This window comes from Sorghum bicolor, chromosome 1, assembly GCF_000003195.3.
Source record: "Sorghum bicolor cultivar BTx623 chromosome 1, Sorghum_bicolor_NCBIv3, whole genome shotgun sequence".
In the NCBI taxonomy this organism is placed as follows: Eukaryota; Viridiplantae; Streptophyta; class Magnoliopsida; order Poales; family Poaceae; genus Sorghum; species Sorghum bicolor.
The window spans coordinates 80,826,728-80,849,044 of record NC_012870.2 but is presented as its reverse complement, the minus strand read 5'-3'; the positions used below and the strand labels follow the sequence as shown (position 1 = coordinate 80,849,044).

Sequence of the window (22,317 nt, the reverse complement as noted above, 5' to 3'; positions counted from 1 at the left end):
TTTTGGGTATATAGAAAGAAAGAGCCTGCGAAGCCCATAACCTGCTGCGGCATTTTCTCAAGTTTGCTTTGGCCCACGAGCACACATTTAGGCCCGTTTAGTTTCTCTAATAAACTTTAACTCCGGTCATATTGATGAAGTACTAAATATAAATTATTTATAAAACTAGAATAATTTGCCCTAATTAGTCCATGATTGAATACTAATTGCTAAATAAAATAAAAATACTAAAGTATTGGTTAAACTTTAATACCCCCAACCAAACACCCCCTTATACCATACACAGATTGTGTATTAAATTCCAGACAACAACATGCTTGGCATTGGTAGTGTACAACATCTGTTTTGTTTACAAGTTACAGCAACTGAAGTATCCCTATCGAACGAACACAATACAAACAGCACCCTTTGACTCCTGAAGCATCACTTGTTGGCTACAGCATGGTTGGGCACTTGGCATCCAGAAACTCCTTGAGCGTCCGTGCAGCCTTCTGACCGCCCATTAGCTCCCCCAACCTTTCCACCGGAAGCAGGGCCAGGTCGGCCAAGCTATTGCATCCATCCATGATTGCTCGGTAGTTGGAATCCGTCACCCCAGGAAGCCTTCTTAAGAACTCAATGGCTGGTGTGTTGTAATTTTCAGACCTATAGACCAAAGACGGAAAAAAAAAGGCATACATCGTTTGGGCTTACTCCCCTCTGGTTTTATACGACGAGGTGCACGACTTACCTCACATCATCCTCCACGATTCCATCCTCAGAGGGCACGCCAACTCTTGTTGCCTTTTTCTCATCAGGTTCATCCTGGTTTGTTTTCAGTGACATAAATATTTCTGCTGTAGCATGCAAGCTGCGTGACCAGATTATGCGAAGCCGAGGAAAATGAAGCACTAGCAGCGAAAGCTTTGAGATAATGTTGGTCGGAGAGACGTCATCCCCGATCTCATTTGCAGACTGTAAAAGAATGAGAGGCCAGTTACAAAAATGAGGTGAGGTGGTATCATGATTTTTCCACCTGGGATAAGGCAGGAGAGGGGAGAGGAGGTGCGGATACCTGAAAGGAAAAGCTCTTATCTTGTGAGAACTCGATGAGGAGAACCGGGATCTTGTAGTAACGTGCCATTGTCTCAACCTGATTGTACAGACGACCAGAAGCAAAGCTTTGGAACAAGTCTGCGATACTTTTCCGCTCAACACAGATCGAAGGAGAGAGAACATAGTCACCAACTTCAAGGGTGACCGGTACTATTCGGATACCTTTCTGATGTAATACATTCGGAAGGCTGCTCATGAACTCTCTCATGTCTACAATAACCTAGAAAATTGCAACAGCAAAATCTTTAGCAATCCACCAAATAGAAACAAAGCATATAGTCTGCCCACTAACAATACGATCATAAGCATCACCTGCATCTCCTTCTCAGGTGCCTTTTTACCACCTGCCTTTCTTGTGATTGAGTTCTGACATAAAAGAGGTTCTGGTTCATTTGCAACAGTTGGTCCAATGCAATGGCCATCCTGAATAAAAAGAAGATAGATGTATTTCATGTCAGAAAAGTATGACAGCAATTTTGCCTGCATATGGCTAATTGTGATTGAGCTAAAATAAACACATGATACCAGGCATATGAACCCACATGTAGATTCATAGACAGGTGAAAAGGCCATTCAACTAAGCATTGTGTGGCATCATTCATGCAGTAACCACTTTGCTAAGGTCAGACTGAAATTAAAATTTTAGTGACAGAGTGAAACACCACCTGATCAACAGGTATCATCATCAGGGACTTCTGTCTGATCAAAGATTCAAATGCTTCATTTTCCCGTCGAATGCTGGACTCAAATTTTTGCACCTCAGTGGAATCTTCATAAAAAAGGAAGTAAACTTTTAACTTCTTTGATGAGTTTTCTGCCTTGTATACTTCAATTTCTCTTACAAAGGTAATATCTGGATGATAAACAATAATAACAGATGGCTTCCATACATCAAGCACGTGCTGGTCACTGTCTAGAGCATGAAACTGCACAGGAGGTAGTGGCTTGCCGTTTGCCGAGTTTCTGAGAGCAGATGAATGGTTAAATTTATCATTAGAAGTAGAGGCTGACACGGAAGCATCATATGCGGACACCTTAGAAGCATCAATCTCAGCCTGTTCATCTGTTTTGCCTGATTGAACTTCAGAATCCAGATCGGTAGCTTGCCTAATGTCATTTCCCCCCTTACTTTTATTTTTTCGATTGCTGGCTTGTCTCTTTGCAGTGGTTTTCTTTGGTTTCCCTTTTGCTTTTCCCCTTGCTAGCCCCTTCGTGCTGCAGCTGCTATTTGAGCCACCATTGACATCTGCTTCATTTGATATATTTCTTAATTCACAGGCAGCAGCAAATAAGGCATTAGTTTCGAGTTTGCTAATGCTAACCGGACCCACACTCTCACTAGATCCCATTTGAACTTCACCATCCAGAACACCAACCCCTTTTGGTTGCTCAGATTTTCTCTTGTTCTTCTTATTCAATCCATGCAGCTCAGCTTTCCCAATCAAATACTTCTCCCACTCTTCTCGCATAACCTTATTGAAAACAAGTTAAGTCAACATCACAAAGTATTTACAGGGTTTCATGTTCATAATCTCAGAAACAAGCTTGCATTCAACATGGAAGAAAGACACTCGTACAAGCAAACATGGCAAGTTCATAGCAATAGTGTAGTGCTATATAGATTGATGCTGACTTCATTTAACACTCGAACAATTACCTGACAGGGGCCTTTTAATATGCATTCCTGCAGCTGCAAGCACGTGCGCTCATCTTTACATGTTACCAAAACTATGCCATGTTCATCACTTTTGTCTTCATCATGCACATTCCCGGCATCGCTCTTCATCTGTTCTTCTGCTATCTCTTGCAACAATTCCTGCAAACTTTAAAGCAGTCAACACGAAGCAAAAATAAATTTCTTGATGATAATACTCGTATTATCTGATAGTTACGGATGAGGTTGCTAGTTTGCTACAATAATGAGACAAAAAACAGATAATAGTTAAGTATTAGCATTTAGCACAACAAACAATAGTTGGATAAATATGCTACACACACCATGTTTGGTAAAATACGAAAGCCTTCATCAATTACATTGTAATATAAAATAGATTCCTTGTGCAATATAAAATGTGCAAGTTTAGCCAAATTTGCAGTGTCCATTGCCAAACAGATTGGAGCAGACTGTTCTTGCATATAATGCATGAAGCAAATAATCAGTGCTGAAGACTGCAGGGTCTGAAAGGGAACGGAATGAAACAAAAACTGAATCACTGACCCATAACACTTTCCATTTCGGTGCCTCCTCCAGAACCTCTTCCAATACAATGCCCACATCAGTATTAACCTTCTGAGTGTTGTCCCTACCTACTGTGGAGTCTTCATTTTCTGCAGGAGAAAGGTACTTGTTACACTAAAATTCTTCAGGAAAAGCATATACCTGCAAATGAAGGGGCCAAGAGCCAGTACCGGTTTCTTTTCCTTTCTTGGTAGTATTATGTGCCACTTTCCTCTTCTTTGTTGGTGTGCCCTTATTATCCATGCTAACCTTAGCACCATCTGTTCTCACTGCCTGGTAAACGCGCCTTTTTGCAAGCTCAAATATCTTATGGCTTGAGTCAGCAAGTATCCAAACTGATCGCACACCTTCTGACACTCTCAATGTGTCAAGGTACTTCAAGTATGTAACAGCATCGTACCTACGGGCCCAGTAAAGAACATAAGAGGCTGCCTAGTTTTCCTTTGAAACTAAAACTTGTATCATATAACCGACTCAGGGTCAGCAGAACATTTATATAAGCTCAAACATGAAATAAGGTGGTAGGAAAGGGGGATGTGATCACAGAGAGGACAACACCTACCTGACGAGGTAATCAAGCAGTTTGCGTAGCGTCCTGAGGTCAGCCACAAGCTGCTTTGTCTTCTTCCCAAGAGTATGCCAGATGGGGTCGAGCTGCCTCCGGACGATCTCATCGAAAGACTTGAAGAGGCCCTTGTCGACGGTGAGGTCCTCGACATCCACCTTGTTGGTGCGCCTAAGCTCCTTGAGGCAAGCGTCCATGGTAGCGAGGACGGCAGCCTGGATCCCCCTCATGGGCGGCGTCATGGGCACGCGAACGTCTACGACGTCAGGCGGGGCGCGTTCCAGGTCGGCCGCGGCGAGAACGTGGAAGCGGGGCCAGAGGTGGAGGCGGCGGACGTAGAGGCTCTTCATGGTGCGCTCGGCCTTGGAGAAACCGGCGACCATGGCATGAGGGCAGTCGGAGAAGGCGTAGACGGGGACAAGATTGCGCTGGCGGAGGAGGCGGGCGATGAAGGCGTCGGAGGAGGTATCGGTGGAGCGGTGGGCGGAGAGGAGGAGTAGGGCCCGGACGCGGGAGGGGAGGAGGCGGGAGGTGAGGAGGTCGGCGGCGAGGGCGCGGGGGGAGAGGAAGAGAGCAGCGCCCGAGGCGTAGAGGGAGGCGCGCTGCTGCGCTTGGAGGTCAGGAGGCACGTCGTGAACCTGCATCTTTTCTTGGAGGCGGCGGCGGATCCGGGCCTTGAGGGAATCGGGGGCGGAGAGGACGAGGAGACATCCTCCCCCCGCCGCGTCGCCGGGGGCCTGGTGGAGATAGAGGAGGAGGGTAGCGGCGAGGGAGGCCAGAGGGAGGCCCGAGGAGAGCACCACCAGACCTCCGTTCGGATCCTCCACCAGGTCCGCCACCACCTGCTCCTCGAAAGCAAGCATCGCCGCCGCCGCCGCCGCCGCCGCCTGCGAGAACCCGACGGCCTTCGCCTTCTTCTTCCCCGGCGAGTCAGGCGATGATAGGGTTACTGGGCTTGTGCTCAAGCGGGCCGTAGGCCACATCTTAAGTCGGCCCACGACTACCGTAGGCAGTCCAGAGCCCAGACGACAATAAGAAATTCACCACAACGTATTCAGGGTGTTTGGTTAAAGGTGTTATTAAACTTTAATTGAAGGTATTAAATATTAACAGATACTATAGCTTTTTTATTTTATTTAATAATTAGTGTCCAATTATAGACTAATTAGACTCAAAAGATCTGTCTCACAAATTGCTCTCTAACTATATTTTTAATTTTATAAATAGTCTATATTTAGTACTTCATGCATGTGTCCAAATATTTGATGTGACGAAAGTTAAATTTTACCAACTAAAACCAAACGGAGCCTTAGGGCCTATTCGGGTTCACTTGTTAAATTTTAGCCAACTAGATTTTAATTATTTTTCTAAACTTTCAAACACACTGACTAAAAAAATTAAAATAGTTTAGTCTCTCTAATCACCTAAGAATAGCTAAAATAGTTCTAGTAACTAAATTTTACTCAAGAAAACCAAGCAAGCCCTTATTATATTATTCTCCCTTAAAAAATTATTATATATTATATTCCCCTCAAAAAAAATATTATATTGCTCCACCTAGACAGCGCTAGCATTGCTGCTTCTCTTCACCTTGAAGTAGACAGGATCTTTGAGCACCTTCACCGTCACATTGCTCCACACGTCTGTGCTTGTCGGCAGCAGTGCCATCTCCTCAGCGATCGCCATGTCCTTGGGAAGCACATTCCCGAACACGGTGTAGGCGTCCCTCCACTCCTCGTGGTCGGCTAAGCTGATCAGGAACTCTGGCCCTGACCCTACCCAGGCAACGGACCCTCTTTTCACCGCCGCACATGCTTCTCTTGGTATCTCCTTGAAGGGCACACCATCAACTTCCAGTGTTCCTTGAAGCAATGCATATGGGGGACCAAATGCAGCCTGATGGTACAGAGAGCACGAATCATCAGTAGTCAATTGTTAGCCACAGGCCAAACAAATGCCATACATGCAAGCCATACATTTTTTTTATGGTCGCCTTTTGCATCCCAGACATTCCCACGTCCTTCTGCACGATAAAATCTGCATCTCACAAAGTTGCGCAAGCCCAGAAGCTCGATGAAGTAGTCCACAGAACGGGGCGTGCAACCAGGCAGCAACTGGGTGTATAACAAGTACCAAAAGGAATGTATATCAGCTCCGGTTATGGGATATTTCCAGTTAGACAGCCCTATAAACTGTATTTCTGCTGAAACACAGACAATATCAGCTTTCGTTCAGATCCAATGGGGACAAAGGGCACTCACTTGAATATGAAGTGTCCCTAGATTTGTTTCAAGCCCCACAATTCCCTGCATTAAGATAAAGCCTTCCATTAATCAAGAGATTCATGCTAGCGAATATCAAAATGGCTAGATGTATTTCCTTAGACCTTGTTCATTTCATCACCAAACGGGTTGAAGGGGATTTAATCCCCCACAAGTCAAAATCCCCCCAATCTCCTCCATCCCCCTTGGTTTACGGACCTTCATTGGCGGGGGGGGGGGGGGGGGGGGGGGGCAAAACACCTCTTTTTGCCTTTATTTTCCTTTGAATTTGAAGCATATGACAATATGCAATTATAGGTTCAGCAAGAATAGTACTTACCCTGTTCCGAATCGTAAGATGTTTTGGATTATCTAAATACATTGTTTTTACTATGTATGTGCACATAATGTATATCTAAGTGCATAGCAAAAACTACCATTTAAAAAAGCCAAAACGTCTTATAATTTGGAATGGAGGGAGTATGTCATACAATTCTTTGTATACAATATACACCAGACACCACACAGGAAGTTACACCAATGGATATCTCAAGACAGTGTGAACAGCCTACTTGGTACTTTTTATCTTGTTAAAATGGAACACCTGAAGAAGGTGGCACTATCGAGCTGGAAAATTAAACATGTCCAGGGAGCTCAAAGAATGTTCCAAATTGTCAGATGTTGAATTACAGCTAGTTAACTGAAATAGAGATTGCATGTAACCAACCTCTCCTTTTCCAAAGATTAGACCAGAAGTCCACATGACGTCCTCCCCCCTTGCAATAACAGCAGGAGCCATCACATCCTTCTGTTTCTTCAGCCAGCACTGCATTTCCAGTGCAGCAAAGGAGTTAGTGAAACAAAGAGGTACTTAGGTTCTGCACCCACTTAACATATGCAAAGGAGCAACAATAATGACTAGATTAAATCCCTGCACTGATCTTATCTTACAGAGGTGAGGTAGACTTTTATTCTTGTATGCATAAGGAAAGAAAGCAACTCCGCCTATGGTGGGGTGCCTATGGGCGGGGTGCCTATGGCGTCCCAGCATAGCAGGTCCCAAGCCCTGGTTAAGGAGGAGGGTTGTGTGAGGCTTGGCGAGCCAATGTAAAACTTAGCTACTCTTATGAGACCCAAAAGAATCCCGTTGGGGTGTAACCCTCTTAGCGACGTGCCATGTCGGGACACGGGTATGGTGTTAAATAAGGGTCGGGTCATCGCCCCATGACACATCGTGTCGTGACCTGGGCACGGTGTCAAGTGAACAAGGGTCGGGTCGTCGCATCCTTAGTGGCGCGCCACATCGGCGCCCGGGTGTGGTGCAAAATGACCAAGGGTCTTCACACCAGTCTTGACGGGTGCGAAGGGTAAGGAAGCTAGTCGAGCCAAGTAGGATTCGTTTAGGTAGCTGGAACGTAGGATCCCTTACGAGTAAGTTAAAAGAGTTAGTGGATACAGCGGTTAGGAGGCGGGTAAATATGTTGTGCGTCCAAGAGACTAAATGGAAGGGACAAAAGGCGAACCAGGTGGACAATACCGGCTTCAAGCTCTTGTACACAGGGACAACTTCAAATATAAATGGAGTAGGAGTTTTGATTGATAAGAGCCTCAAGGATGGGGTGGTGGAGGTGAGAAGGCAAGGGGATAGGATTATTTTAGTCAAACTTGTCGTTAGTGATATGGTCTTAAATGTAATTAGCGCATATGCTCCTCAAGTAGGCCATGACAAGGTTCCGCTAGGCGTCGCCTTAGGCGCAACTAGGCGCTAGTCGAGGCCTGTCCGCCTAGATTAGGGGGTAGTCGGAGCTCTAGGCGATGGCGGCGCCTAGGCGATTCCAGGCGGCGCGGAGGCGGCGATTCGGCGCGCGGAGGCGCTCTAGGCGGCGCGGAGGCGGACGCCGCAGCCGGTCGCGCGAAATATTCCGCTCCCGCGGTCGCGCACGCGCTGTTGTCTTCGAGCGCGGGAAAGGAAGCCGCGCGCGGGAAGGATAAGAGGGGGACGAGGCCGCGCGCGCGCGAAAAGGAAGCCACGGGCTCGGACGGTTGCTCACCTCCCTGCTGCGCCTGCGACCCTGCCTCGAAGCTCGTCCTCGCCGCCGGTCGTGCTCGTGCCCGCCTGGAAGCATCCCTCCCGTCGGCGTCGTCCACCAGCGGGCACACCTCTCCCGCCGACGTCGTCTTCCAGTGGGCGCACCCCTCCCCCGACGTCTGCTTGCTCCTGCAGTCCTGCTCCCCTCCCCCGACGGCTTCATCTCCTCCCTTAGCGGCAGCCCCAGGTGGCAAGGTGAATCCCCTCCCCCATTGGCTGCTTCTGATCCCCTCCCCTGCTTTTGTATGTGGATGGATTTTGACTGAATCTGAATGGATTATGTGAACTTTAAATGACTAAATCTGAAGCTAGTGTATAGCAGTATAGCTTAGCTACAGCTACTTGAGTTTAGGACTTTAGGTTTCTTGTCAATGACTTGTTAGTTGCTCACTGAACCCTTGAGCCTTGAGTTTAGGATGTCAACAACAGAAACAGATACTGCAGTTGCTACACCTGCACCTGAGAATGAAGGAGTAAATCTCTTGAAAAGGAATTCAGATGATATGGGATGGAAATACGGGGTTCTTGTTGATCCTAAGAACAAGGACAAGGTGAAGTGCAAATTCTGTAACAAGGTGATGCAAGGGGAATTTATCGTTTGAAGCAGCATGTGGCCCATGATGGAAAGAATGCGACAAAATGCCCAAAGAGCACAGATGAAGCTAAAGACAAGTGCCAGAAATCAATAGATGGTGCAAAAAGAAGAGGGCAGAGAAGGTGGTTCGTGAGCTAGAACTTATAGAGGAAGTGAATGTATCTCGAGTTGGAGAAGAGTCAGAGGAAGTCACCTATGTCGGAAGTTCAGAGCCTCACAAATTAGGGCTCATGGACAAATGGACAAAGGCTATTGATCCTAAAGCAACCAGAAGTGAATCTTTACAGCAACAGAGGCTGAACAAGGAGCTGTGGAAAGAAAGAACACATGAGGTGCACAAATATATTGCAAGATGGGTCTATACTCATGGTAATTCACTTTTCTGTTATTATGTACTGTTGGTCTGTTGTTGTGTCATTTGAGAATGTAGGAAACATTTCAGAACATTAATTATTATGTTTTTTTGGTAGGAATTTCATTCAATGCATGTGACAATGATGAGTTCAAGCAGATGTGTGAAGCCATTGGCCAGTTTGGACCTGGACTTGAACCTCCATGTCAGGATTCTCTGCGAGAGAAATTGCTGAAGAAGAATATGCAAGAACCAAGAGCTTGTTGCAAGAACGTGAAGCCGAGAAGATGAAGAATGGGTGCTCTATTATGACTGATACATGGACAGACAGGAAGAGGAGAAGCATAATGAACCTGTGCACCAATTGTGCTGATGGAACAAGCTTTATCAGCTCAATGGAGATGTCAGATGTGTCACACACAAGTGAAGTCATCTTTGAACTAGTGGACAAAGCAATTGAAGACATTGGTCCAGAAAATGTTGTGCAAGTAGTGACAGATAATGCCTCTAACAACATGGGAGCAAAGAAGCTATTGCTTGAGAAGAGACCACAAATATTTTGGACCTCTTGTGCAACTCACACAATAAACCTGATGCTGCAAGGAATTGGCAATTTGGCTCGGTTCAAGAAGGTGATTGAGCAAGCAAAGGCATTCACTATATTTGTCTACGGGCACACAAGAACATTAGAATGCATGAGATATTTCACAGAGGGGAAAGAGATAGTAAGGCCAGGAGTGACTAGGTTTGCTTCAACTTTTCTCACATTGAATAGCATACTAGAGAAGAAGGACCAGCTAAGAAAGATGGTGGTTCATAATAGGTGGGACTCACTGAGGGATGTAAAATCAAAGAAAGTAAAAGATGCCACAGCTATTGTATTGAATCCAACCTTCTAGAAGAATGTGAAGCTAACAGTGAGTATTTTTGAGCCACTGTTCAAAGTTCTCCGCTTGGTTGATGGGGATGTGAAACCATCCATGGGTTTCGTTTATGGAGAAATACTAAAGGCAAAGAAAGAGATCAAGGAGGCCTTGGGCAATAATGAGTCTCGGTTCAAGGAGGTAATTGCTGTTATTGACAAGAAGATGAAGGGAAGACTTGATTCTCCACTGCATTTGACAGCTTATTTGCTGAATCCACACTACAGTTATGCTAATCCAGCAATCTTTGATGAGCCCACAATAACAGAAGGATTTATTAGTTGTGTAGAGACCTTCTACTATCATGATGAAGATAAGCAAGATCAGGCTGCCCATGTTGAGCTGAGAAAGTTTCAAAACAGGGAAGGACCCCATTTAGCAAGAAGTTGGCAAGGACTTTCCAAAATTTTGATTACAACCCAGATAGAGGTAGTACCATTTACAATATAATTTTTGTTGTTTTCAGCTCACAATAAATTAATTGTACCTACTAACTAAAAGTGGTGTTTTCATTCATTCCAGCATCATGGTGGTGGTTGTATGGAACTGAAGTACCAGCCTTACAGAAGATGGCAACAAGGATCCTTTCTTTGACATCAAGTGCCTCTGGTTGTGAAAGAAATTGGAGCGGGTTTGAAGCGGTAAGTAGCTATCTGCTGTCCACATTTCAGGAGTTTTTGAATTAAATTGCAGACCTGAACATGTTCTTATTTTAAATCTATAGATACACACTAAGAAGAGAAATAGGCTTACTACAACACGTCTCAACAAGTTAGTCTACATTCAGTTCAACTCCAAGCTGCTTAATAAGAGAGAGAAAATCAAGTCAAAGAAGATCAGTGATGTTCTCTTGTCTAATGATACAACTGAAGCTCAAGGATTTTTGCATGAGAATGGAGATGATTCTGCATTAGTGGTCTATAGAGAAGAGGAGGAAGAAGAGATGGAAGGTACTGGGATACCTTGGTCTGTTCTTGGAGATGCAGTGGGAGCAGAAGAACAACTTCAGCTGCGTAGGAGTGCTAGAGTGAGAGAGCTCTATGAAGGAGAAGAGTTTGAATCTGATAAAGAAGAGTTTGATGAAGATGAGGATGACTACTTGGAACCTTATTGAAGAAGGAAGATGATATGGTCCTGGGGCCTTTTCGCATGTCATGGTTTATCTTTTGTGATGCATTCATGCATATATGTGCCAATGTGTGTCTTAAACTTGTGAACTGTTGCTACTGTGTGCCTGTGTGACTGTTTTTCTTCTTTTCTGAGAACTATGTGTTGTCTGAACAAGACCTTTTATGAATTGTGTTGTGCACTTGTACTGCTGTCCTGTCCACTTGTCTCTGATTACTAGTTGTTGCTGATCTGCTATGCTGTGTTCATTGAATGGATGGGAGATGACTGGTAATCAGATAAGTATCAACTTGCTATTTTCCATTTATTTGATGAACTACTTGCTGTCTATTGAAGTATTGAGTTCTGCACAATGATTTCAGGTCGTCCGATTAATCGCGATTAATCGTCCAGGTCGCTCCTAGGATTTGATTAGGAGGTCCGACTCGATTAGTTCGACCAGAAAGCTGGTCGTCCGATTAATCGTCGATTAATCGCGATTAATCGGACGACCAGGTTTCTATTTTTTGGGCCTTTTCTAACTGGGACTGGGCTAATGGGCTTTAAGTTTTTGGCCTGTTAGGGTTGAGGGTTTAGATAGAATAGAGTGGCTGCAGGGGGATACCCCTGAAGGCAGCCGCAATTTTCTTCCAGGCTCGGTCTTCTCCACCTCACGACTCCTCTCCCCACAACTCCACTTCTCCGGTCTTCCCTCTTCCACTGCTGGTCTTCACCATGAGCTCCGACGACGGTAAGCTTTTCCCCTCTCCATCTTCTTCCCTCCTCCCCTCATCTCTCACTCTAGATGCTTGCTGTCATTGTGATGTCCCTCTCCTGGTGGTTTTCGGTGCTCTCCTCCCCCCATCTTTTCCTAGTGCTTGTGATGTCCCTCTGCTTCTGTAATCTGTAGATGTGGATCGACGATGTGCAAACGTGGAAGTGATAATGACTGTGTCTGACCTTGAAGAAGTTCAACCACAACCAGAATCTGTTGGGTCAGGTGCTGCTACTGCTGCCTCAGCCTCATCTAAGGATGAAAACGGTCGGAAACGGAATTACAATGTAGAAAACGAATGCGGTCGGTACGGAATATTTCTATATTTTAGCAATTAAAGAGTATAAAAAATAAATAAAAATGGTTGTGAAACCAACTGAAACTGACAAAGTTTTATGTTTAACAAAATTCGAAAACGGTTTTATAATATAGAAAACGATATCATAATGTAGAAAACGAAAGCGGTCGGTACGGAATATTTCCGTTCCATTTTCATCCTTAGCCTCATCTGCTATAGATATCCCCTCCCTAATTGAGAGGGCCATAGCAAAACTACCTCCAGACCTTGCTGCTCAAGCTGTTGACAAAAAGAGGAAGGCAAGAAGTCAAGATCCAGGATGGCAGTATGGGTGGTGGCCAGATCCTTCCAAGAAAGATTTTGTGCAATGCATTTTTTGCAAGAAGGTAGTCCCTTCTGGAATAAGTAGGTTTAAGCAACACCTTGCTGGGGGGTTTGGAGATGCTATTGGTTGTCCTCAGAGTCCAGAACTAGTTAAGAGGGAGATGGTTGCTTACATAAAAAAAATTCAAGGACTGTGGTTGTGGCAGCGGCGGATGCAGATGGTGAAGTTGAAGAGGAAGATGTTCCTGCTGCAGAGGAAGATGTTGCTGCTGCAGCTGTACCAGTACCAAGTTCTGGAACAAAAGGTAAACAAGCCAAGAAGAAGATTGCTCAAGCTGCCATCACTACTTTCACTGTTACTGCTGCAGCAAAACCTGCAACTCAAAAACAGTCCAGGCAGTGAGTTCCATGCTTTGCAAGTCACCAGAGGAGGTAGTTTCAGAGAGGTACAAATCCAAGCTAACTCAACCTACACTTGAGCACTGCACAAAGAGAAGTAAGGAGGCCAAACAAATTGTTGATGATCATGTTGCAGACTTCTTTTATGAGAATCGCCTTCCATTGAATGTGATTAATTCAAGAAGCTGGGAAGTCTTGCTAGTCAATTGGACAATACGGTCCAAGTTACCGCTCACCATCATATCATGAGATTAGGAATCCGCTGCTAGAAAAAGCTGTGAATAGAACATCGGAGTTGAGGAAGAAGCATGAGCAGGCTTGGAAGGAATATGACTGCAGCATAATGTCAGATGGGTGGACTGACACAAGCCATCGCCATCTGATAAATTTTCTTGCTAACAGTCCAGCAGGGACTTTCTTTCTAGGGTCTATTGATGCTTCCAGTGAGATAGCAAATGCACCTATGTTGGCTGACTTGTTAGAGAAGCAAATAGATAAGATTGGGAAAGAACATGTGGTGCAACTTGTCACTGACAATGGAGCCAATTTTAAGCTAGCAGGGAGGCTTTTAATGGAGAGGATCCCTCATCTATTTTGGACACCATGTGCAGCCCATTGCTTGGATTTGTTGCTGGAGGATATTGGGAAGATCAAGGAATTCAGCACTTGCATAAACATGGCAAAGAAGGTGACCAGATTCGTGTACAAGCATGGGAGGGTTCTAGACCTAATGCGAGATAAAATTGGAGGAGATCTTGTGAGGCCAGGTGTAACTCGCTTTGCCACTTCATTTCTCACATTGGCAAGCATGCATAGGCATAAGAATGCATTGAGGAGTTTAGTGGTTTGTGATGAATGGCATAACCTCAGCTTTTCAGCTACTCAAGAAGGCCGGCGCGTTGAGAACATTATCCTTTCAGCGCCATTTTGGAGCAAAGTGGAATTATACCTAAAAGCTTCACAACCACTTCTTATTGCTCTGAGGATAGCTGATGGAGATGAGACACCAGCAGCTCCTGAGATTATGGCAGCCATGGAAGTGGCGAAGGCCACAATTAAGGAATCTTTGAAAGGAAAACCAACTCTACTCAACGAAGTACTAAAATACTATGACAATCGATGGGAAAACCAAATGGAGCAGGACCTATATGGAGCAGCCCTATACTTGAATCCAAACAAGTTTTTTGCCATAAAAGAAAAAGATAGGAGATAAGCCCACAGGCTGAGGATCATGTTTAATAAAGTTTTGTGGAAGATGGTGAGTGAAGAGGAGGAACAGAACAAGATAATCATGCAGGCAGATGACTATGAGAGGGCTGAAGGTGAATCCTTCTCAATGCCAATGGCAATAAGAGACAGGGAGAGAAAAAATCCTAGTAAGTAATCCTTCTTGATCCTTATGTACTACTATTTGTGAAAGCAATCAGCAATGAACTAATGATATGGTATGGAAATTGTAGTTCTCTGGTGGGGAGCATATGGTGGCCTAACATATGAGCTCCAATGCTTGGCAAAAAGGATTGTTAGCCTTTGTTGTAGTGCATCTGGATGCGAACGTAATTGGAGTGAATTTTCAGCTGTAAGTGCTACTGTACTGTACTTGCAAGTAATTAAGTGCTACTGTACTGTTCTTGCAAGCAATATTGGTATGTGAATATGCATTGTCTTTTGTGTAAGTCCATACAAAAAAAAAAGAAACAGGTTAGAGCATCAGAGGCTAAATAAGCTGGTTTATGTGAGTGCTGTAAACTGTGATTTCCATTACTTGGGCTGACCCTAGAAGGGTAGCAATATGGTCACATACATGGGCCTAAACCTTATACTCCAACACCCCCCCGCAGTCTGGACTACCGGCACAGCGGAGTTCAAGACTGGACAAGAAGGAAAACACATAACACACAATACCCCCCCCCCCCGGCAGCCACAACTAGCCACCGGTGACGTTGAGGCTGGAGCGAAACTCGGCGAAAGTCGAGGAAGGGAGGCCCTTGGTGAAGATGTCCGCAAACTGTGAGGTGGTCGGGACGTGGAGGACCCGGACGTCGCCGATGGCCACATGGTCGCGGACGAAGTGCAGGTCGATCTCCACATGCTTGGTCCGCTGGTGCTGCACAGGATTGGTGGAGAGATAGACGGCGCTGACGTTGTCGCAGTAGACAAGTGAGCTCCTGGCGAGGGGGCGGTGAAGCTCAGCCAGGAGCTGGCGGAGCCAAGCAGCCTCGGCCACACCATTGGCAACGGCGCGGTACTCCGCTTCAGCACTGGAGCGTGAGACCACCGGCTGTCGCTTGGACGACCACGAGACAAGGATGCCGCCCAGGAAGACAGCGTAGCCGGAGGTGGACCTGCGGGTGTCCGGGCAGCCCGCCCAATCAGCGTCGGTGTAGACAACCAGCTCGGCAGAGGAGGACCGGCTGAGGAGCAGCCCATAGCCGAGAGTGCCACGGAGGTACCGGAGGAGCCGCTTCATAGCAGCAAGGTGGGGTTCCCGCGGAGCATGCATGTAGAGGCAGAGCTGCTGCACGGCGTAGGTGATGTCAGGCCGTGTGAAGGTGAGGTACTGGAGCGCGCCAGCAAGACCAGGCGGTAGAGTCCTCTGGCCCAAGCATCGGACCCTCTGCCTCTGACAGCTTGCCCTGGGTATCGACCGGAGTAGAACAGGACTTGCAGTCAGTCATCCCTGCTCGCTCTAGAATGTCACAAGTGAACTGCCGCTGGTGGAGGAACAAGCCTGAAGGTCGGGGCTCAACAGTGACACCGAGGAAGTGATGGAGCAGACCAAGATCCTTCATAGCAAATTCCTTCTGGAGAGTGGTAATGATGCGCTGGAGCAGTGACTCGCTGCAGGCGGTGAGAACAATGTCATCCACATAGAGGAGCAGGTAAGCAGTCTCACCCCCATGGTGGTATATGAACAGTGAGGTGTCGGACTTGGCCTCCATGAACCCAAGAGTCTGCAGGAAGGTAGAGAACCGAGAATACCACGCCCGAGGCGCCTGCTTGAGACCGTAGAGAGACTTGTTGAGCCGGCAGACCAAGTCAGGGCGAGAAGAATCCACGAAACCGGCCGGCTGACTGCAGTAGACTGTCTCAGTCAGAGTGCCATGGAGGAAGGCATTCTTGACATCCAGCTGATGCACAGGCCAGGAGCGCTCGAGAGCCACAGATAGTACGGTGCGGACGGTAGCTGGCTTCATCACTGGACTGAAGGTCTCATCATAGTCAATGCCGGGCCGCTGACTGAAACCCCGGAGGACCCAACGAGCCTTGTAGCGCTCCAAGGAACCATCAGCACGCCGCTTGTGCGTCCAGATCCACTTGCCGGTGACGACATTGGAGGCCGGCGGACGGGGCACCAGATCCCACGTCTGGTTAGCGAGGAAGGCCGCGTACTCCTCTTCCATCGCGCGGCGCCAGTGAGGATCTGACAAGGCCTCGCGGACGGAAGAGGGTACCGGAGAGATCCCCATCTCGCAGGTAGCAGCGGTGAGGGCCCGCAGCTGGGATGCCTGCCTCGTCACCATTGGGTGAGTGTGACGAGGATCCCGGTGAAGTAGAGGCGGGTGGTACACCGGCGGCTCGGCGCGAGAGCGCCTCGGGGCCGGAGGCGGCATGGACGGGTGCTCCGCCGGAGGTGGCGGGGTCGACGGCGGAGCCCGTACCGGCGACGACAGCGCTGGTGGCGAGGGCGGCGACGGAGCCAGCGACACCGGCTGCAGAGGCGGAGCCGGCTCTCGCCGCCGCTGGTAGACGAGGCTGAAGCGCCGGGGAGGTGAGGGCGGGGTGCGCAGTCCCGCGATCGGGACGACGACTTCGGGCACAACGGGAGGCAGCGCAACCACTGGTAGCGGTGGAGGAAGCTCTGGGGCTGCCTCTGCCGTGCCAGGTACAGGAGGAGGGTCCTGGCTCGAAGGACCACCAGGAGAGCGTGCCGGAGCAAGACCTGCAGGGTATAGTGGAAACGGTGGGGGAACCACCGGGTCAGTGGGAAAAAAAGAAGCCTCTGCAGGGTCAGCAGGAGGTGTGGAGGTGGGGGTGGTGGAGAAAGGGAATGTCGACTCGTCAAACACTACGTGGCGAGAGATGAGGACACGGCGAGAAGAGAGGTCCATGCAACGGTACCCCTTATGCTCAGGGGAGTAACCTAGGAAGATACAGAGAGTCAGTTGCTCCCCCTCGGCGATCTTGCGAGCCAGGTCATCGGCTGCATGGTGCTCGTGCTCCCAAGCGAGGGCAACAGCCCGCATGCGCACATGGCCGTCCGCAGCAGCAGCGCGGGCAGCGGTGAGGGCAGTGACGAGGGCGGAGTGTGGTGGAGGAAGGGCAGCAGCTGCCATGGCGGCGCCGGCGTCCGTCACCCTGGCCAGCGCTTCGGTGTTCCGGAGAGCCGCACCCGCGCCCAGGGGCGGCGCGCCCGCGCCTCGGGGGGCCGCGCCTAGGGGCGGCGCGCCCGCGCCGACTGGTGGTGGAGGAGGGGCAGCCATGGCCGCGGCTGCGGCGGCGCGCCGGCCGGCGGCGGCGGCTGCCTGGCGGCTGGGCTGGGAAGGGAGGGAGAAGAGAAACCCTAGCTTGATACCACGCTGTAAACTGTGATTTCCATTACTTGGGCTGACCCTAGAAGGGTAGCAATATGGTCACATACATGGGCCTCATGGGCCTAAACCTTATACTCCAACAGTGAGCTACAACTGAAAGATGGACGAAGGCGATGCGAACAACATGTGGGAGAAGATGGCAACATGCATTCGGAAGGTTGTGACAGAGGTACTTGGAGTGACTAAAGGAAGTGGATGCGACTTGAAGGACGCTTGATAGTGGAATGAAGATGTGCAAAAGGCTACCAAGGAAAAGAAGGAATGCTACAAGCGCTTGTACCAGGACCGGTGTGCAGACAACATAGAGAAGTACAAGGTGGCAAAGAAGACTGCAAAACAAGCGGTGGGAGAGGCGAAGGGGCGGGCTTACGAGGGTCTTTACCAATGTCTGAATACGAAGGAAGGAGGGAAGGACATCAATAGGATGGCTAGGGCTCATGATAGAAAGACGAGGGACTTCAACCAAGTCAAGTACATTAAGGATGAGAGAGAGCAACTCTTGGTGAAGGAGGATGAGATCAGACACAGATGGCAAGAGTATTTTGATAAGCTTTTCAATGGGGAGAATGAGAACTCCACTGACCAGTTGGACAACTCGTTTGATGACACCAATAGGTGCTTTGTGCGTAGATTCCAAGTGCAGGAGGTTAGGGAAGCTTTGAAAAGGATGAAAGTGGGTAAAGCGTTGGGCCCCTATGATATTCCGAGCAAGGTGTGGTGGTGTCTTGGGGATTTAGCTATAGTATGGCTATGAGGATGTTCAACAATATCTATCAATCGAACAAGATGCCTGAGGAGTGGAGAAGAAGCATATTGGTGCCAATCTACAAGAACAAGGGAGACATCCAAAGTTGCACTATAGGGGAATTAAGTTGATGAGCCACACGATGAAGCCGTGGGAGAGAGTTATCGAGCATCAACTATGGAGCGGTTTAGGGAGCAGAAGGACCTACACATGGTTTTCATTGACTTGGTGGCTTATGACAAGATACCAAGGAATGTTATGTGGTGGGCTTTGGACAAACATAAAGTCCCAACCAAGTATGTTACCCTCATCAAGGACATGTACAATAATGTCATGACTAGTGTCCGAACAAATGATCGCAACACAGATTACTTCCAAACTAAAATAGGACTTCATCAAGGGTCAGCCTTGAACCTGTATCTCTTTGCCTTGGTAATGGACGAAGTGACAAGGGACATTCAAGGGAATATCCCTTGGTGTATGCTTTTTGCAGACGATGTAGTGCTAGTTGATGAAAGCTAGGCAGGAGTAAATAGGAAACTGGAGTTGTGGCGGCAAACCCTTGAGTCCAAAGGTTTTATAGTAAGTCAAACTAAAACAGAATACATGAGATGCAACTTTGACAATGCTACACATGAGGAGGATGAGGTGAGTTTGGAAGGTCAAGTGGTGCCTAAGAAAGATACTTTTCGTTATCTAGGATCGATGCTACAGAAGGATGGAGATATTGATGTAGACGTTTGCCATAGATCAAAGCAAGGTGGATGAAGTGGCGCCAAGCATTTTGTATTCTCTGTGACAAGAGGGTACCACAAAAGCTTAAAGGCAAGTTTTATAGAACGACGATTAGACCCGCTATGTTGTATGGAGCAAAATGTTGGCCTACAAAAAGACATGTCCAATAACTAAGTGTCGCGGAAATGCATATGTTGCGTTGGATTTGTGGTCACACAAGGATGGATCGAGTTCGGAACGATGATATACGTGACCGTCTAGGGGTAGCACCAATCGAAGAAAAGCTTGTTCAACATAGGTTGAGGTGGTTTGGCCATGTCCAAAGGAGACCTTCTAAGGCACCAGTGCATTGTGGAGTCCTAAGTCGAGATATCAATGTGAGGAGAGGTAGAGGAAGACCGAAACTGACATGTGGGAGACAATAAAAAGAGTTTTAAAGGGTTGAAATATACCTAGAGATCTTTGTTTAGATAGAAGTGCTTGGAAAGCAGCTATCGACGTACTTGAACCGTGACTAGGGGCTCATGTTGGGTTTCAACTCTAGCCTACACCAACTTGCTTGGGACTAAAAGGCTTTGTTGTTCTTGCTGTGTTCTTGCTGCTGCTGCTGCTGCATAAGGAAAGAAAGCAACTCGCTAATTCGGCTTTTTTTTTGGCAAAAAGGAAAAAGATGTCCCTCCAAATAGCTTTGTATCTGACCTCCTAAAAATAAGCATTTGATAAATCTCTCGTGCCTGTGTGCATGCTCTCGCTACTGCTTCTTGCAGCTGTTTCAACTGCAGCTGTACAGCCCAGCCGCTTGGCTGCAGCCCAAGCAGGTGCAGTCGTGCAGAGGACAGCACACCAAAGACTGTACACCTTTCCCAAGGGCTAAGGCTTCTCTTCCTATTCTCATGTTCCCATTTTCATCTAGTTCTTGTTCCTTGCACAATTCACAGTTGCAGCTGGAGATTAGTTGTAGGTTAGTAGGGTTCGGAGGTCAGCAGCAGCCGCTCACCACCCAGGTCGCCGGCACTACAAGGCCACCAAATCAAGTCAACAACACCTTCCTCAACCCATTCCGCACCAGCAGCGGCCACTCCTGCACTGCAAGGCACATCCGTCTTCTCCACCAGGGCCATCCACATCATCCCGACACCTGTCTTCGGCTTCGTGTGGATGCAAGAAGGATGCCCAGCAGCGCCCTGCATCGATCTGAAGCCACCACCGCGCCAATGTCGCTCAACCCAACCTCGACCGCATATGCACTTTATCCAAGACTGACACCACCGAGCTGTCATGGACCCCTCGGTGATATCCCCTCTGTCTCTGTCAAGGTGAGCATTCATTTCGAAGCTCGCTATTGTCACAGCAGAATTGTACAAATAAAGAGAGATCTTATGAACTAATATACACAACAACAGAGTAGCAGTCGTAGTAGTGACTTACATCAAGCTGCCAAAACTGGTACGTACATAGCACTGACAGTTCAGAGATAGCTGTTTTTCTTTTTCTATTCTAGTTGCATATAAATGGATCCATGTTGCTGCCTGTACTAATTTTACTTTTATCAATACGCTCCTGCAAAGAAAACGCAGCGTATCTTAATTCACACAAGCTACATCCTAAACCTGAAAGTGAAAACTACTGGGTTACCCTTACCTACATTGGTTTAGGATTTGCTCTACAGAATATGCTCGAATTGATGCTGTAGTAAACTTTCCCCATTTTGCTTTGAGAAGAACTTACCTTGATCCTTTTAGGGAATTTGGATTGTTTTAACTACTGATAAGCTTGGTCTAAGAAAATAAGTTGGTCCAACTATTCAACTGATTAATACCACTTCCAATTCCATGGCATTTGATACAAATTTCAGAGGACAAATTATCAGTGTTCACCTCATGTTTATCTGAGATTTGTAGCCAAATCGTACCAAAAATAGGATCGTATCAAGTTTTTTTTTTTTTGTTTCTGTGAAGTTGGTACAGGGCTCAAAATTTCAGTTTTCTGACACATTACTTTGTTTGCAATCTGGAGAGAGTATCAAACTGGTGACCTGCTGATTCCCTTCTAAGCATAGAAATTTATGATAATCTGTAGGTTGATTCATGGTATAGTGTGATTTTTTTCAATGGGAGTAGGTGTTTTATTCACAGAAGGCCTAGAATATAAGCTGCAAATTCTTGTGCTAGTTCAGGAGAACAAAATTGGTGAAGGGTAATAGAACACTATTGCAGAAGCGATAGATGAACTCGCTGTTGGTTCAGGCTACGAATAACTCGCAATGTTACATGCTGCTGCTGCAGATCGCTACTGTGGCTATGGCATAATCGTTGGTTTACCAAGTGATTTTTAAGGAGCCTTTGGAGATGTTCTAACCTAGGTAATGCTACTAGATCAAATTAATAATATTGAAAAATAATGCACCTTGAAGAACTAGGAAGAGGAATAAATCTATGGAAATTGGAAATGCAAATACTTGGCTTCTGCTGGTAGATGGTAGATGAGAGAAGGGATAGAAACGGACTGGACTGACCTCCCCGAACCTGTCCTTGCATTTGCGCTCGTCACCGCAGAAGACCCACGAGTCGCAGCGGCAGGCCCCGTCCTCGGGGTGAGGGCACATGGCCTTGCAGGCAGCGCAGCAGGCAGCGGCGGAGGGCAGGCGGTGGTCTGAGCCCCACTTGACCGCCGGGCCCCAGAGCTCGAGGCCCTCCATACCCCTGCAGCAGTCGGCCTCCGCCCGGACCGCCGAGAACGCTGCCGGGGGCGATGTCCGCCCAGCAGAGGGGAAAGAGAGGTAGGCGAGGGCTGCGGCGGCGGAGACGGCGACGAGGACGACGAGGGAAAGGACGAGGCGACCGCGGCGTCTGGCGTCGGATGGGCGGCGGGTGAGGGGGAAAGCGGGAAGAGCTGGCATTGCTGCTGCGCTTGCTTCAGGACACAGCAGGGAATCACTCCTCGGCGTCGGCGTGCTGCGTCGTCCAGGCGTTGACGCTTTACAGCCCAAGTGCCCAAGCCCAACCCAACCCGGCCCGGCCCTATCGGCTATCGCCCTTTCGTCAACAACAACTAGGGCCACGGGCAGCCCGACGTAAACCCAGCATCGATTTTTGAGAAAATTCAAAGTTGCCACTAAAAATTATAGCACTTTCTTCATTGCCATTAAAATTTTTAAAATTCCCCCACTGCCATCAAATAATTTTTGTGTTTCCTTAGGCCTTGTTTAGATCCGAAAAAA

The 22,317-nt window shown here is 47.5% G+C and overlaps 6 protein-coding genes across 7 annotated transcripts; 2 read left to right on the top strand and 4 right to left on the bottom strand.

The window, feature by feature from the left end:
* On the bottom strand, window positions 236–22,019 carry LOC8059542 (DNA repair endonuclease UVH1). 2 transcript variants are annotated; one of them, XR_002449417.1, is made up of 13 exons: window positions 21,613–22,019; window positions 6,888–6,986; window positions 5,876–6,205; window positions 3,897–5,795; window positions 3,505–3,734; window positions 3,314–3,423; window positions 2,753–2,911; window positions 1,761–2,567; window positions 1,408–1,518; window positions 1,258–1,315; window positions 1,055–1,132; window positions 731–954; window positions 236–645 (listed from the first exon to the last, which is right to left on the bottom strand). XR_002449417.1 is itself a non-coding variant. In XM_002466001.2 (12 exons), exons 4-12 carry the CDS (start codon window positions 4,880–4,882, stop codon window positions 435–437), a joined length of 3,099 nt encoding a protein of 1,032 aa, XP_002466046.1. In that variant the 5' UTR covers window positions 4,883–5,795; window positions 5,876–6,205; window positions 6,888–6,986; window positions 21,613–22,019; the 3' UTR covers window positions 236–434. The 2 variants fall into 2 exon arrangements, 1 of the variants encoding a protein (XP_002466046.1); XM_002466001.2 differs by having other exon boundaries at window positions 1,055–1,315.
* Window positions 5,457–6,992, bottom strand: LOC8081568. Its single transcript, XM_021453796.1, has 4 exons — window positions 6,888–6,992; window positions 6,161–6,205; window positions 5,876–6,013; window positions 5,457–5,795 (listed from the first exon to the last, which is right to left on the bottom strand). Exons 1-4 carry the CDS (start codon window positions 6,990–6,992, stop codon window positions 5,457–5,459), a joined length of 627 nt encoding a protein of 208 aa, XP_021309471.1.
* LOC110431953 lies at window positions 9,057–10,058 on the top strand. Its single transcript, XM_021451817.1, has 2 exons — window positions 9,057–9,213; window positions 9,315–10,058. The coding sequence occupies exons 1-2, from the start codon at window positions 9,075–9,077 to the stop codon at window positions 9,485–9,487; spliced, it is 312 nt and encodes a 103-aa protein (XP_021307492.1). The 5' UTR covers window positions 9,057–9,074; the 3' UTR covers window positions 9,488–10,058.
* On the top strand, window positions 10,177–11,276 carry LOC110432843. Its single transcript, XM_021453786.1, has 3 exons — window positions 10,177–10,504; window positions 10,642–10,760; window positions 10,844–11,276. Exons 1-3 carry the CDS (start codon window positions 10,177–10,179, stop codon window positions 11,231–11,233), a joined length of 837 nt encoding a protein of 278 aa, XP_021309461.1. The 3' UTR covers window positions 11,234–11,276.
* LOC110432841 (gametogenetin-like) lies at window positions 10,248–17,506 on the bottom strand. The gene has a single exon (XM_021453775.1). It carries the CDS (start codon window positions 17,504–17,506, stop codon window positions 15,560–15,562), a length of 1,947 nt encoding a protein of 648 aa, XP_021309450.1. The 3' UTR covers window positions 10,248–15,559.
* LOC110432838 lies at window positions 20,595–21,996 on the bottom strand. The gene is made up of 2 exons (XM_021453768.1): window positions 21,613–21,996; window positions 20,595–20,657 (listed from the first exon to the last, which is right to left on the bottom strand). Exons 1-2 carry the CDS (start codon window positions 21,994–21,996, stop codon window positions 20,595–20,597), a joined length of 447 nt encoding a protein of 148 aa, XP_021309443.1.